Raw genomic sequence first — 16321 nt, forward strand, 5'->3', positions numbered from 1 at the left:
CTCTGGCTTGTCAGTGCTTCTCCTTCCAATCTCAGTCAAATGATGAGAGCCTTCTTTTATCTCTCTTAAACCAGATTTCTGCTCTCCACTAAACTGTCTTCTAGCATCTGAAGTTTTCATTTGTAACACTGATTGTACTTTGGGGTTATAGTGAGCAATCATTTGATTACTGTCTGTGATCCCTGTCAGAGGATCACAGATTCTCTTGATCTGTGATCAAGATTAATATAGCTTAATATAGCTGAGGAAGCAGAGCCAATGGGTGCAGATGACTCAAAAGGCTGCGTCTCTGTGTATAATATTAACCAAGCAAGCACAAGGCCATGAGTTCAGTTCCAACCAAGGGAAGGAGAGGGAGGGGGGAAGAAGGTGGATGATGCCAACACAAACAGGGCATCAACTTTGCTTGTTTTTTAAGCTCATACTTAAACATGTTAAAATGGGCCGGGCATTGGTGGCGCATGCCTTTAAACCCAGTACTTGCGAGGCAGAGGCAAGTGGATTTCTGAGTTCAAGGACAGCCTGGTCTACAGAGTGAGTTCCAGGACAGCCAGGGCTACACAGAGAAACCCTGTCTCAAAAAACAAACAAAAACAAACCAAAAAAACATGTTAAAGTGCTCACCAGGAGTGAGGGACATGAGGGTGTAGGAGGGGGATGAGATTTAGAGCAGGAGCCAGAAGAATTATTTGAGGGAAGACTAGAGACACCCCTTCTGTAATCCAGAAAGAGTTGAAAATCCAGCTCTAGCTCTAGACATGTGACATAGCCAAGACCTTCCCGTGAGCCATGGTTAGCCTAAGCTCAGCATGCTAGGTGGATATCATTCCATTCACTCTGGCAACTCACAGGAAAAGGAAGCGGAGGCTCTCTTTGTCATTGACTGTACTGATTGACTACAGTGAAAAAGAACAAGTTTCCAAAGCAACCCAGACGCAGAGCTGAGACAAGTGATTTCAGCATTCCATTTACTGAGCATGCTTTCTTTCCAAATTGGGAAACAGCACAGTAAAGTAGGACTCTGGAAAAATAATGGCTGCCGTGAGGGTTTATTACGGTGGAATGCTGTTCTAGTACTTTACCTGCAATAATTCACTGATCCTCACATCTTAAAGGCTAGGAAACCCAGTTGCAAAGAAGCTAAGTACATATCTGAGGTCATACTACAAAACCAGGTTTTATTTATTTTATTTATTTATTTATTTAGAGACAAGTCTCACTTTGTAGTCCAGGCTGATCCTTCAAGCTTCAGCCTGCTGAGTGCTTACATGTCTGAGCCACCACTCACAGTTCCCAACTAGACACTAATGTCAGGGCATTCAACTCCAATGCCAATGCTGCCCCCCCACCCCCGCCCTCTGGTACTAGGGACTGAATTCAAGGCCTTGTGCATGCAAGGCAAGTGATCTACCACTGAGCTACCCCAGTCCCCAAATCGATACTTTTAATTATTCTGCCCTACTCTTTCTCTGAACAAACTAAGAATCAGAAGATAAGGAGTCTCTGCCGTGAGTTAATTTGGACTTCCACTTAGGTGTCTGAATATCATTCTGATTATTAATAAGAATGAAAATTAGAATGCTTATAAGGCTTTTCAAAAGATTATGCAATGCTGGAATGAAGAATTAATCTATAAACACTATTCTTTATGTCAATCACAAGACCTAATATCACCCTTGCCTCCTCTAACCACAACCTAACAGGCTGTCTCTGAGCCCTCAGGTCCCAGAATCTGAGCAGTAGCAATGAATAGTTTGCAGTCTGTCTGATACTGAGCTGATTCCCATCTCATCAGTTTTAATGTCTCCTGGCCACGTTTCCATGATGACCATGATGTACACTTGGTCTATTCCTGAACATCCTGAATCTGACTCTGGGGACAGAAGAAGCGCGTGTTTACACTGCCGGAAGGAGTGAGGTAGTTTTTTGTTTTGTTTGTAGTTCTGGCTGGGCTGGAATCCCCATGTAGAGCATGCTGGCTTTGAACTCAGGGATTTGCCTGCCCCTTATCTTCTTTCTGAACTCTGGGATTAAAGGTGTAGCACATTCTACACAAGTGACTTTTTAAAAAAAATCATAAATACCCTGAAATACAGTTTACAGAAGGTTAAATTCTGGTTTAATAATAGAATCTCAGATCTGATTAGCAATCTAACAAAACTCCCCAGTCCCTCCCCAACCCACTTTATACATGAGGAAACCCAAGGCCAGATAGATGAAACAATACAACTTTTTGGTGGTTGTAGCAAGATTTTGTTTTACCTTGCAAATTTTTTTTAAACTACATTTAACACAGTGATTTCACTTTGTGAAAATCATACCTGGAAAGTAGTGTGATTACATGTAGCTGTTTTAGTTATGCATACCTTTCCAGAAAGAAGCAAAATGCTAAAATTTAGTTAATGATAAAGGTATTTTAATACCCTAAGCTCAATAATTCACTGAAAGAGCATTCCTTTTGTTGACCTTACTTGCCCATTTCAGACATTCCTAGTGTATGAAAGGGCTTATCTCTTCTCAGGAGTATATAACCCAAAGGCTCTCTACGAAATCCATCTTTTTTTTTTTCTTCCTTCTGCTTCCTTCCTAAGCTTAGTTAGCTCTCCAATCTGGAAGAACAGTACTTTCAGAGCTGGAGTGGGGGTGGGAGTGTCACATGACATCACGCACTTTTAGCACCCACTGCTAGCACCCACTCTGTGCATTTGCTCTGATTTGGGCATATTTCCTTCCTCTCCTAAGCAGATAGCAGCTCACCTTGGTTAATGCTATTAAACCGTAGACCACTCAGCTGCTAATAAACCAGGAAGAAACCCGGCCGTGCTAGGACTAGAAATGTCCATCCCTGCCCCCAACCCCCTTAAGACAGTGACTAGGCCAGAATTCTCCTGGTTGATAAATGAGAGGAGCTGAGGAGCCGCTGTGATGACGGTTCCGAGAATCTGATTTGTGAGAAGGCGAATCTCCAGGAGCACCATGGAGATGCTTTTGGAAAGCGGGCCAGCCTACCTGCCGGAAGGAGGACGAGAGAAAGGGGGCAAGGCAGAGAGAAACGCTTAAGCGAGATGGCCTGGAGGTGCCTTAAAAGGGACATTTGAAAAGGAAACGGAGGCCGCATCTCGGGGAAACCTCGGAGGTAAGTGACATTTAAAAGGGTTGCGCATCCAGGCAAAGGCGCGACAGAGACAAAGGTGGAATGTCCAAACTGGGAAGAATAAGGCCGGTTAACTGTGGTTGGTACCCAGACGCCCAAGGGTGTCGCGGGGCTGGCGAGGACCGGAAGGTGGGGGTCAAGCGGGGCATACACGCGGAAGACAGTGGGGGGTCGGGAACTGGCCGAAGGAGCGTCCTGCATTTGCCCGGGGGAAGGTCAGAGACCCCCTACCGGAGAACCACTGCAGGAACCTAGAGGGGCCGCAGTTGCCATGGCGCCGGGTGGGGAGGGGGTGACTTGCGCCCCGCCCCAAGCCCCGCGGGGCCGCGAGCTCCAGATGGTCCCGGGCCTCCCGCGGGAGCCGGCGGCCTACGGCAGGGGGAGGCTATTGTCCTCCTTCCGCGGCGCCGCAGTCCCGCCGCTCGCGCCCGCGCGCAGCCGCCACGCGCCCCGCGGCCGCCGGCCCCGCGCGCCCCCCGCGCCGCTCGCGCCCTGTGACAGCGCCCTCCTGCCGTGCGCCCCGGGCAGCCCCGCTACCGCCGCCAGTAGCCTCTCGCAACCACCCCTCGCAACGCGGCTGTGGGCGCGGCGACGACCAGTCTGTCCCTGCCAGCCGCGCTCCCGCTGCCCGGCAGGCGCTCCGCACCCAGGTAGGTGCAGCCGGCGCCCCGGCCCGCTTTGTCCCGGCCGGCAAGGAGGCGCGCTTTGTGCGGCCGCGTGCAGGCGGCGGGGTCGGTCCTGGGGAGCTCAGGAGGGAGGATGCGACGCCGAGTGCCCGTGTCCTGTGCGGGTCAGCAAGGTACCACTGTGAAGACTGTGGGGGCCGAGGCTTGGGGCACGCGGACCTCTTTGGAGCGCAGAGAAGAGTCTGGAAGAGTTGGGCTGACAGACGCGCTGATGGATCGGGGTCGCCTGGGCTCGGAGCGCTTTTGGCAGCGCATGTTTTTAACGGTGCGTCGGTTCCTGCGGCGGACCGGCCAGCGCTGGTAGTGGGACTGGGGACGCACTAGGTCTGCCTGGGGCCTGTGAATACCCAGCTTCATCTAGCTCCGGAGCTTGTTGGCAGCTGGCTATGGGGCTGCGTGGGCTTTTCCTCTCCACTGTGGCAGCTATATTTCCATACTGCCCTTTAGAGCTTTCATTGATAAGAGAAGTGGACACGGTTGGTGGAGCTGGCTGTAGCTGCTTGAGAGGATAAATCCTCTTCAGGCAGTGAGGAAGCGTTGTGTAAGGTGTTTCTGGGGCCCTGTACAGTTACAGGCCTGTGGATTCTGCCTGTCACACAACTACCCAGCAAGGCTGCCTGCCTAGGGCTCCAGTTCAAGCTCCACATTCCGTATACACCATCCACTTTGGCTCCAGCCTCCTACACCCCAGGAGCCCATGACACTGCATGCTTGTCTGAGATGCAGACTTGCCCCTGTCCTAACATGATTTCTCTGTGGGCTGTTTCTCAGCTGTCTTCCCCCGTTACAATTCCAATTTTGAGAGCCTGGGTTTGTAGGTATTGTCAGTCGATATCCACAACCCAGTTTCTCTTGAAGGTGAAGAGAGAAGAGTGAGTTTCAAATGTGTACGTGTGTATCTCAGCTTGAGCGTGGGGGCAACCTCTCGGCATGTTGAGAGGAGCACAGGATGGAGGGCGGGGAGGGGGGGTAGTGAAGGAGAAGCTAAGATGGAGCTTAGACTTTTCCGGTAAAGAAACTGATGTCAGCTCAAGCTTAGCTACGGGGGTGGCAATCGAGGGGAAGTGAGTCTGAATAATTATGCCCCGGGTGAAGGATTTTTCATTTATTTATTTTTTTAGACCAGGTGATCTTCCTGCCAGTTTCTTGGGTGCAGAGATAACATGTGTGCAGCACCATGCTCAGCCTAAATAGCAAATTCTAAAGGAGAAAACGAAAATCTCAGTGTCTTTAGTCCAGCTCCCAAATTTCTCACTGACTGGGGAAAGGTTGCATTTCCCCACTCCTCCTTGCCCTGATACATGTTTCTCTTGATTTTTAAAGCACCCTAGGTTTCACTGTGATTCTTTTTTTTTTTTTTCTCCATGCCAATCCATCCATTTATACTTTGAATCAAATGCGATTTTTACTTTACCAAAGTCCCTATCTACCCTAATGTATTATTTACCCTCTGGTCATTTACTCAGCTTTGACTTCCAGAGGCTGTTAAGCCCTGTACTCCTTCCTCTAGTTGTCAGTTCCATTTGATGAGTTGATGAGTTCTACAGCCAGCTTCAGCTTCACTCTGTCCTGGCCTGGGTGAGAAAAGGTATTGCGTTTAGCTTGGGATAGTGCACACACACACACACACACACACACACACACACACACACGCCACCCACAGACACACTCACTCCAGACACCCTGTGCCGTCTCAGCTCTCAGAGGTCCCTAAGTGGTCCCAGCTGCTTGCTCGTCATCACATTAGTGGCCCTCCATGAGCTGCCTGGGGATGAAAGTCCCAGGCCCATTCCAGATGTGCCAAACTGATGTGTTTCAGTGGCCCAGCACTCAGGTTGTGTGGTTTGTATTTGAGACTCCTTGACCCATGCCAATGCTCAGCCCTGAAAGTCCTCCCACGGAGAAGCAGGCCTTTCCTCCTCACATCCTCATTCTTCCCATGAGCCTTCTCTTCATCCCTAAGAAAGACATTGGTTCAGTGACCAGAATAAGAATTATGGGAAATTCCTGTGATACCTCTTTATTGTATACCTGTTCTGCTGAATGATCAATACTCCAGTTCTCAAGAAGTTGAAAGTGGAACAAGGAGAGACACATAAACAACTAATGGTCATAACTGTGTTAAGCACAGTGACAGCTTCGTGCAGAGTACATAGCACAGAGGAGGGAGGTAAAGAACGGGAAATAGAAGGCAAGGCAGGGCAGGAAATGGGCTTCCTCATTTTTCAAACCAGTGTCAGTGGAGGAAGATGAGAGAGGGGCAGCTTCCTGCAAGACCAGCCCATAGCTAAGCAGTCTGTGCCCAGCAGTACGTGGGTCGGCATAGGTTCCAGCAAGACCTTCCCAGCCACACATCCCTGGAAGGTCAGAATCCCAGGCCAGGACACTGGTAGGTACAGTATGATGGGGTCTGCAGAGAAGTCGGCAGCACTTCCCTACGTAAAGGAGTAGTACACTGGCAACAAACAACCACCAACAAAAAACAGCCCTGGGGGCTGGCTTTAGTAGGTTTGTAGGAGGTTTTTTTTTTTTTTTTTTTTTCATATAAAAGGAAAACAGTAAAACTAATTAGGAAAACTGGGTGTCTTAATGGGAGTGCTTCTGCTGGAGCCTGTGTTCTAACACCCTTACCTTAGCTGAGCTGAGTGGCCTCTAGTTGGGAGACTTTAACTCCAAACACAGTAGGGCTGAGGGCAGTCCTTCTGAGTCAGACTCTAGTTTCTTATTCAAAACCAAAAGTGTTGGGTGACTAGCTCAGGTCATGCCTGGCTCATGGTGCTCTTTGCTTGGGGTGACTCAACTCTGCCCTACAATTTACTTTTATATAAATATTTACAGAGCAAATCCAATAACTCTATTGGTAGAAGATGATGGGAAAGGAGTCCTAGGCCTAATGGAAACTAAGCTCTCTGTCTATAGGGGAACAAAAGACCCAAATCTAGGGACTGGAAACCTTTATTCTTTACGACTTGGCCTCCTTAGCTTTAATTGTCAATGTGATAAAGCCTTGTCATCTGAGAGGAAAGCCTCCATTAAGGAATTGCCTAGAACTGACTGGCCTGTGGTCATGTCTCTGGGGGTTGTCCAGTTATTAATTGCTGTAAGAGGTCTCAGTCCACTGGGGGCAGCACCTTTCCCTGAGCAGCTGGTCCTGAGATATAGCCCCCCTCCAAAAGAGAGAGAGAGAGAGAGAGAGAGAGAGAGAGAGAGAGAGAGAGAGAGAGAGAGAGAGCACAGTTGCTGCCCTGGCTTCCCTCCATGATGGACTGTGACTTGAAAATTATAAGCCAAATAAATCCTCCCCTAAGTTGATTTTGGTCAGAGGGTTTTATCACAACAAACAGAAGGAAACTAGAGCGTACCTTCTTCATGCCACTCCCAGGGATATCCTGGTGTGAGTCAGGTGGGCAGCCCTGCCCTTAAAGAAGACCAGGCTCAGCTCTTCGTGAACCAGCTCATCATAGTAGCCAAGATCTGTTGTGCCATGTGAACACACCATCCTCCGCACCAAGATCTCACCACCCAGCCTTCCCCCAGACCACATGAGAGGGTTTTCTCCTTTCTTCTCAGATCAGGTATTGCCAAGGTCATAGTCCTTGGGTAGGAAGTAGATCATGAGTTTAAAATGCCCGTGTTGGAGCTGTATTAGGAAAGTGAGAAATATAGGATTTAGAGTTCTGTTAAAGTTTACAACTCTCTACCCCCATGCCCATGATTAGCTACTAAATGTTGTATTACACAAGAACTTTGAACCTAACAGACTTTCAGAAAAAAATTCCCAGCAGTTAATCTGAAGCTCATTTGAGGACAGAGCGTGTTTGCTTAAGTTAAGGTCATGAATAGTACTGGCAGGCATGCATGATCCAGACACCACAACCTGGCCATAGAAGGCTGAGATGAGTGCTGATCCCTCAGGGCACCGCTGAAGGGCTTTGGGATTGTCAGGAAGATGTTCTCTGTACCAGTCAGAGGCAATGATGAAAGCAGAAAGGGGCTGGAAAGGTGGCTCAGTGGTCAAAAGCAGTGGTAGTTCTTTCAGAGGACCCAGGTTCAATTCCTAGCACCCACATATCAGCTCACAATCGTCTGTAACTTCAGTTCCAGGGAATCCAGCATCCTCTTTTTGCCTCTCTGGATACCAGGAAAACACATAGTATACACACACGCACACATGTACACACGCGTGTACACACACACACACACACACACACGCAGCAAAACTTTCATATCCATAAAACAAAACTGAAAAAAAAAATTAGGGCAAGATGCTCTTTTTAAAAGTCAGAAAGGCCGGGCGGTGGTGGCACACGCCTTTAATCCCAGCACTTGGCAGGTGGATTTCTGAGTTCGAGGCCAGCCTGGTCTACAGAGTGAGTTCCAGGACAGCCAGAGCTATACAGAGAAACCCTGTCTGGGGGGTGGAGGGGGGGAGAGAGAAAGAGAGAGAGAGAGAGAGAGAGAGAGAGAGAGAGAGAGAGAGAGAGTCAGAAAGAACCTTGCTTCAAAACCTAGTACTGTAGCTTCAAGCCAAATAAACTTGAGCCAGTGGGTTAACTGCAGCAGCATGGCTACTTCATCTGTGAATCAGGGAAGGCTCTCTCTGCTCATGACTGACAGGGACACACAGCACAACTGACATTTGTTAAGAATTTATGAAGTGGAGCTAGAGAGATGGCTCAGTGGTTAAGAGCACAAACTGCTCTTCCAGAGGTCCTGAGTTCAATTCCCAGCAATCACATGGTGGCTCACAACCATTTGTAATGGGATCCTATGCCCTCTTCTGGTGTGTCTGAAGACAGCAACAGTGTACTCACATACATAAAATAAATAAATAAATTCTTTAAAAAAAAACCCAACAACTTAGGAAGCCTTTTCTTTTTCTTTTGTTTTGTTTTGGTTTTTCGAGACAGGGTTTCTCTGTGTAGCCCTGGCTGTCCTGGAACTCACTCTGTAGACCAGGCTGGCCTCCAACTCAGAAATCTGCCTGCCTCTGCCTCCCAAGTGCTGGGATTAAAGGCGTGCGCCACCACTGCCCGGCAGGAAGCCTTTTCTGTAGCAACAAAAAGAACTCCAGAGGTAAGAACCATGCTGTGTAATCCTGTGAACACCTAGACATTTGGTTTATAGCCGTCTTGGTGCACCCATCTTTATGTGTCTGTGGTAATTTACCTCAACTCTAGAGCAGAATCTGAATCTGGGGCTTTAATCTCCAGGTACTTATAGAGAAGACTCAGGACAAGAGTAGAACTGGAGACTGAAAACGTCACTTTCTGTTTACATCTGCTGCGTGCACTGTCACTCTGAGACCTTTGCTTCCTTCAGCACACGCGCTCTGCCCTATGGAGCTTTGGCCTATGATCCTTGAAGCCCTTCCAGGCTCTGCTGTTGCCTTTCTGCCTTCCTGCCTTCCTGTCTGCCTTCCTTCTCCTCGTTCCTGTCTAGCCACTCCCTCAGGGAGGCTTCCCACTGGGGGGCTAATTTTCACCAACAAAAGAAAGCTACTCAGCCACAACCTTTGCCCCCAGCAAAACAAAGGAGAGCTAGGGCAAGCAGATGGAAGGGCATGATAACCCAGGCATGATGGTGCACATCTTCAGTCCCAGCACGTGGGAGGCAGAGGCAGGGGAATCTCTTAAGTTTAAGGTCAGCCTGGTTTACAAAGCAAGTTTCAGGACAGGCACGGCTACAGAGAGAAGCCATGACTTGAAAAATACAAACAAAAAGAAGAAGAAAGGCCTGAGGAGTGGCTGCCCGGCCTCCCCAAGGCGCTGCTCACCAGCCTCGTCTTTTTGTAGGAACAGGAAGCCACCCACCACCATGAGCAGCACTCTGTCACCCACTGACTTCGACAGCTTGGAGATCCAGGGCCAGTACAGTGACATCAACAACCGCTGGGACCTGCCTGACTCAGACTGGGACAATGACAGCAGTTCAGCCCGCCTCTTTGAGAGGTCCAGAATTAAGGCCTTGGCAGGTAAGGGAGGGGCAGGGAGGTGAAGAGACTGGTGAGGTGGGTTTATGAGCTTGGGATGGAGAATCTTTTCTTTTTATGGGAAGACTTGCTTCATTTTCTAAGCTGCTGCTCTGAAGAAACAGATACAGACCTCTGGTCACCAGATCCAACTTCAAGGATAAACTTCATGCAGTGTCTGACACCCCTGAGCTTCCTTCTCCCCTAGCCTAGAGATGCCACACACAGTAACCCCTAGAAGGAGCCAGCTGGGTGGATGAGCTTAGTTTCAAGACCTTAGCCCTGCATCGGGTCCCCAGCCCTGCCTTATTACTCCAGTTGTCACTTCTGTCCCCATCCACCTCTCCCTCACCTTCCCTCCCAACATGCCCTCTCTTATTTCTACGGTCATTTCCCACAGCTGTTTCCCTCCTGGCCTATTATCTTCCTGGCACTCTCCCCGCCCTCTCCTACCTGCTGCCTGTTACTCCAGTTATTTTATTTACCTATTCCCTGAAGCAGTTCTCTTAGCAGCTGCCCTCCCATTCTCTCAGGGCTTGTGCTCCACCCATTCTTTCAGGGCTTGTGCTACACACACACACACACACACACACACACACACACACACACACCCCTCGGCCCCTGCCCTCCCCTATGGCCAGGGCTCTCCCCTTGGCTGAGCAAACAAACAAACCAGTCTGACTGGCCTCCTGCATGGGGGTGGGGGGGAATAGTGGTCATAGCAACAGGAGTGCAGCTGCCACCTGACACCACCACCAGCCTGTGGCTGTTTTGGGATTGAGTCACCTACACACCCTAAGGCCACCCACCCAAGCTGCCTTCCACATTCATCCCACCCTCACACTGACCTGCCCATGGGCCAGTCAGTTCCAATATGAGAGCTCATTACTTCCACTTAAGGAGTGGTTTCCCAGTGGGGCAGTTCCCACCAGAAGAGATTTGGAGGCCTAGATGATTTTTTTTTACAAATACCATTTCTCAAGAAAGATGGACTTCAGAATCTTTAGACATGTAGTCCAGAAACTCATGATTCTTAAAACCTTTCCCAGGAAGCTATACTCAGCCAGCCCAGCATCAGACAATGGTTCCAGCTTGCTGGGTTCATGGGTCACTTTCTCCTGGCATCTCCCTAGCTGGGACTGAAGGCCGGCTGATGAAATACTCATATCAGTACTTTCAGTAGCTCAGGGAAGACAGAAAACATGGGGCATGGAAATGTCACCTCTGTTGGAGAAGTGTGCCTGGCACCCTGGTTTTAGATGCATGTGTCCTCTGTCAACTGTCATTGTTGTATGGTGCACATGCTACCCAAAACTTTCATGGTATCTGCAGTGACACATACCTCCCAGAACTGTCACTGTGTCTGTACAGGTCACATGCCAACCAATGTGATCACGATATCTACATGCCATCCAATAAATTTGCCAGGTCTAGTTCATATGACAGGTGCTACCCAAAACTCTCACCTCATCTGTGAGTATGCCACACACCACCCAGTGCTGCTACCATGCCTGAGCATTTGATACATACGTTCCAGTATTGTCAAACTCTGCACATAAGACCCGTGCCAATCAGAATTGTCACAGTACACACACACACACGTGGGCAGGCACACTCAGTGCCCTCATTGAGTGTTTATTCCCCTGAAGAGGCATCTGTGAATGGGCACGGCTTTGTACAGTGCCACTCACTCATAGGTGCCAAATAAACCCTAAATAATTAAAGATGAAGAGGCACAAGCGTAGGCTAAGAGTGGCGGAATCAGAGAGCCAATAAGAGGTAGGGAGGGCACCTGATAACATGCCCAGTATTAGCAGTATTAGGGGGCACCTGATAGATGTACTTAGTATTAGGGTGTACAGGGCCTGGGATATTCACTGAGGAGCCTGGTGGGCAATGGGAAAGGGCTGGTACTGGAGGAGTCACAGTACTTACTCCTCAGAGGAGGTCCTAGAAGGCAACACCTGGCTTCTCTTCCAGGATCTTGCTTCCGCATTTCTCTGCCCTCAGGGCTGAGATCAAAGCTCAGGCGTCCTGGAACAAGCCCACCTAGAGATGCCCAGAGAGGCTGGCCCACCTGCAGACCTTCTGAAAGCAGGAGTTTGCTTTGGGGCCCCCTCTGGCAGGTTTTCCCTAGTCTTGGGCAACTAGTAGCCTGACGAACAGGTCTCTGGGTTCTGGCAACTCCCTCCTCCGCCCCTGCAGGGCCTGGCCTTGCCCCAACTGGCTCCGCCTCCTAAGCAGCCTGCCCCTCCCCCGCCACTGTCCGACCTGTTTGTCTGGAGCTGCCTCTGTCTCCTCTCCCTACAACCAGGTGTGCCCCACTCACTGTCTCAGAAGCTGAGGCATCCCATAACTTTTTCCCCATTCCTTGAAACTCCCAGCATCCTTGAAACCACTCCACCCAACCAGGTACAGAAGAAGCCTTTTTCTGGACGCCCCCTAGCACAGGCTTAGGGGATACACACTCAAGGCCCTGCCCCGGCAGGGGAGCATGGACTCTGGGCCACAGGCTGAGTAGGAAGCAGCAGGCACCATGAGTACAAACGGAGTGGGCAGGGTCCATGGAAATGGCCTGAACGGAGCTGGTGAGTTTTACTATGAGGCTGTGGAAGGGTCTCAGAACCCTGGGGGCGTCCTGCTCTCACCAGCTGCCTTCATCAATCCTGCTCAGTATGCCAGTGTGCTGGAAGGACGCTTCAAACAGCTTCAAGGTGAGTTTCCCTGGGCAGAGGGGAGCCTGTTGTGCCAAAGGGGCCCAACCTGGGGTTGGAAGAGCTAGCAGACCTAGAGCCCATGCCTACCCCTTTCTGTGACTCAAAAGTTTATGTTGAGGGACAAGGTGGTGAAGTTTAGAGGGAGTCATTAAAAGTAGCCGGAGAATGCAGGCATGTGGACAACTGGGATCCCACTGAATGAGACTGCGGATGGGATCAGGGGTGCCATAAGGGGTGTGACCTTGAGTTGCCCTGCTGGGTGCGAAGGTGGTGTGGATGGAGGGTTAATGTTTACAACTAGAGAAGCAACAGCATTCTCCCCTGTCAGCTCACCCTCATGGTTTGCCCATGCTGGCCTTGTTAAAGAACAGGAGAAGGGCAGTGGCCTGGAGGCTTAGGACCCAGAGCTTTTATGCTCTCCTTTTATGTTCTGAATGGGTGTGAAGGGAGGGTGTTTGGAGAACGGGAGAGCATACGTCAAAGAAGAGAGGGTTTGTACTCACAGGTCGCATAGCCGCCTGAACAGCAATGCTTATCATGGCCCAAATAAGTTTATTTCATGGTATGTGTGTTTAGGGGTGTTGTGGGTGTCTTGTGGTGCTACACTTTAATGCCTGGCTTTACCAGGTCTTTCTAGGTTCAATTTCCATTTTTAGTCTACCTGAGTGCCTCACCCCAGTGGGCCTTGTATCAGGGAGGACCCGCTAGGTTCAGTAATGGCTAGATGACTTAAGCTGTCTTCAACTTATGTAGAGCCTGGAGATCCTAAAAGAGGCCCAGAGCCACCGTGGGTGATCGGGACCCCAGGTTTGGCATTGGCACAGGAACTGGAGATGAGAAAGTCAGGAATGGACTTGGGTGTGTGGTTGTTCTGGGGGAGGTGCACAGGAATGTGAAGTAAGGGATGAGTCTAAATTTCTGAGGTGCTGGGCCTGAGGTGGAGACAAATGGAACTGACACTTCTCACTTGGGCTGGGTTCTTACTTGGGGCTCTCAAAGTGCAGCTGGCAGGAATCCTGGCCTCCAGAGTAGTTTACAGTACAGAACTTATGTCTCACCTTCACATTTACAAAGTCTGTAATCATCAGTTTCCTGTGTAACCTGACAGCATCCCTTGTCAGGAGCTCCCCTGGGGATGAGGCTACCCTGCCTTGCCCACCTCTCTTGAAAGTCGGCACTCAACTCTACCTGGTCTTGCTTCCGTGAACTTGAAAGTTCTTATTTCTTTTTGTTCTTTTGTTTTTGTTTGAGATGGGAATCTCACTGTTTGGTGAGATCCACCCTAGCTGGTTTGGAATTCAGAGTCTAAATTCTTATAAAATATTTCTTAATCTTGGCTATTTGTGTTCTAGACTTAGGTCCTCTACAGCTAACTGTGCAACTCTGCCTTAGGGTAGGGGTAGCGTACCTTTTCTGTACATGACCCAGGGCCTTAAAGACCTACACAGCCTCTTCACTGAGGCTAACTATGAGATCTACTGCCATATTTACAGGCTATACCTTCTCCCTGTCCACACCTAAAAGAGAAGGAGAATGTGCCCTTATGGAAGCTCCTCCAGTCGGGAGCCATGTTGCACTGGGCACCCGCTAGATGTACCTCATTTAATTGTCACAGTGACTCAATAAGATAAGAATATGCTCATCCTACAACTGGAGAAACTGAGGCAGAGTAAGCTGCCCAGTACTTCAATACTGTTACAGCTGAAGCCTAATCCTAGAAACCCCCCTCCCTGGGCTAGCTGACTGTTTGTTTGTTTCTTTCTCTCTTTCTTTCTTTCTCTCTCTTTCTTTCTTTCTTTCTTTCTTTCTTTCTGTCTTTCTGTCTTTTTTCTTCCTTCCGACTTCTTGCTTCTTCTCCGCCTCCTACTCTTTCTTCTCCTCCTCATCTTCCTCCTCCTTTCCCTCCTCCTTCTTTTTTGGTTTTTCAAGACAGGGTTTCTCTGTTTAGTACTATCTGTCCTTAAACTCACCCTGTATACCAGACTGGCTTTGAACTCAGAGATCCACCTGCCTTAGCCTATGGAGTTCTGGGATTAAAAACCTGACCCACCATTGCCCGGCCCCATCCTGTCTTTCGTTTGTCTTGCTTTACTTCTCCTTTGCTCAGGAGCTCATTCCAGCCTTTTCATTTCTTAATTGGATAGATTACTGTTTTTTATCTGGCTCATCCCCAACCCTGCCCCCCCCCCCCCAGCTGTTACTTCTATTCTCTCAGGCATCCCAAGTACCCCATCCTACACCCTGCCCATTGGTGTGCCCATTGGCCACACTGTTCTCGAAGGACAGAAATGACTCCTTGTTGCCACTGCAGATGAGCGAGAAGCCGTGCAGAAGAAAACCTTCACCAAGTGGGTGAACTCCCACCTGGCCCGGGTGACATGCCGGGTGGGAGACCTGTACAGCGACCTGCGGGACGGGCGCAACCTCCTGAGGCTCCTGGAGGTGCTCTCGGGAGAGACCCTGGTGAGCTGGGGTGATGGATGGAAGAGGGAGCCTCAGAGACTGGCTAGGAGAACAACCATAGGAGGGGCCATAGAAAGCAGAGCAGAACACTATGGCTCCTCTGCCCAGAGGATGGTCTCATTCCAAGGGGTTTTGCTCCATGGATTACATGGGAGCCATGCTATGCAGAAGTGGGAACAGTGACCTTATTGAAAACATTTCCTCTCCCACCCACTTTGAGTGCAATTAATTCCCTTGGGAATCTTAATCTCCCCAAGCCTCATCTGTAACCTTGCTTGGGCTCCCTGACCTCTGGGCCGGCCCTGTGTTCCCTGAAGGAGATAATGGGAGGTATGGAGCAGTTGCTGAAAAACGTCATGGTCTCATGCCACTGAACCCTCTGTCCCCTGACAGCCAAAACCCACCAAGGGCCGAATGCGGATTCACTGCCTGGAGAATGTAGATAAAGCGCTGCAGTTCCTGAAGGAGCAGAAGGTGCACTTGGAAAACATGGGCTCCCACGACATCGTGGATGGAAACCACCGTCTGACCCTTGGGCTAGTGTGGACCATCATCCTCCGATTTCAGGTATCCTCCAAGTGGTATCTGATGTGTAAACTGTTCATGAACCAGTGTTATACCCCCACACTGTTACTGATGGTCCATAACAAGGTAAATACAGAAACTGAGGTGCTGGAGAGATGACTCAGCAGCTAAGAGCACTGTAATGACTACTCCTCCAGAGGACCTGGGTTCAAGTCCCATACCCATCTGGCAGCTCACAACCACTTATAAATCCAGTTCTAGGGGGTCTGATGCCATTTTATGGCCTCCGTGAACACCAGGCACATGCACAGTGCACAAACAAACACTCAGGCAAAATACTCAAACACATAAAAGTAAAATAATAATAAACTTTAAAAATTGTACATCTAAACTGGGAGGTGGTGATGCATGCCTTTAATCCCAGCACTTGGGAGGCAGAGGCAGGTAGATCTTTGTGAGTCTGAGGTCAGCCTGGTCTGTAGATGGAGTTCCAGGACAGTCAGAGCTATACAGAGAAACCCTGTTTCAAAAACAAAAGGAAAAAAGTCAAGCATCTAGAACTTTCTATATCAGTTTGCCTTTGAAGCAATGTGCATCTGGCCCAGGATCTTTTCACTTTCCATGCTTGCTCAGTGCTCTGTCAGCTCCTCGAATGGAACCTCTCCTTTTCCAGTTGACCTCTAAGCAGAGCTCTTTCAGCTCCACCTTTGAGCCAGCTCTCAGAGAGCATTCATCCGCATGCCAGTATTCTCCACAGAACCCTTCACTTGTAGGCACTTCCACTACATTGATACTTCCAATCTTC

The 16321-nt window shown here is 49.4% G+C and overlaps 1 protein-coding gene and 1 long non-coding RNA gene across 8 annotated transcripts in view; one reads left to right on the plus strand and one right to left on the minus strand.

The window, feature by feature from the left end:
- Positions 1 to 2767: 2767 nt before the first annotated feature.
- Sptbn2 (spectrin beta, non-erythrocytic 2) overlaps positions 2768 to 16321 on the plus strand; it is a 40432-nt gene continuing 26878 nt past the window's right edge. Inside the window, exons 1-4 of one of the 6 annotated variants that reach the window (XM_034523247.2) lie at positions 2768 to 3136; positions 9636 to 9814; positions 14840 to 14991; positions 15385 to 15558. In XM_034523247.2, the coding sequence (XP_034379138.1) occupies positions 9658 to 9814; positions 14840 to 14991; positions 15385 to 15558 (483 nt within the window). In that variant the 5' untranslated portion in view covers positions 2768 to 3136; positions 9636 to 9657. The other 5 variants (XM_034523253.2, XM_076915212.1, XM_076915199.1 and 2 more) reach the window with 5 other exon arrangements.
- Positions 4933 to 11975, minus strand: LOC143434872 (uncharacterized). 2 transcript variants are annotated; one of them, XR_013104711.1, is made up of 3 exons: positions 11747 to 11975; positions 7203 to 7480; positions 4933 to 5798 (listed from the first exon to the last, which is right to left on the minus strand). It is a non-coding gene; the product is annotated as an uncharacterized LOC143434872 (long non-coding RNA). The 2 variants fall into 2 exon arrangements; XR_013104713.1 differs by having other exon boundaries at positions 4933 to 5414; positions 11747 to 11974.

Source organism: Arvicanthis niloticus, chromosome 1 (genome assembly GCF_011762505.2).
Source record: "Arvicanthis niloticus isolate mArvNil1 chromosome 1, mArvNil1.pat.X, whole genome shotgun sequence".
In the NCBI taxonomy this organism is placed as follows: Eukaryota; Metazoa; Chordata; class Mammalia; order Rodentia; family Muridae; genus Arvicanthis; species Arvicanthis niloticus.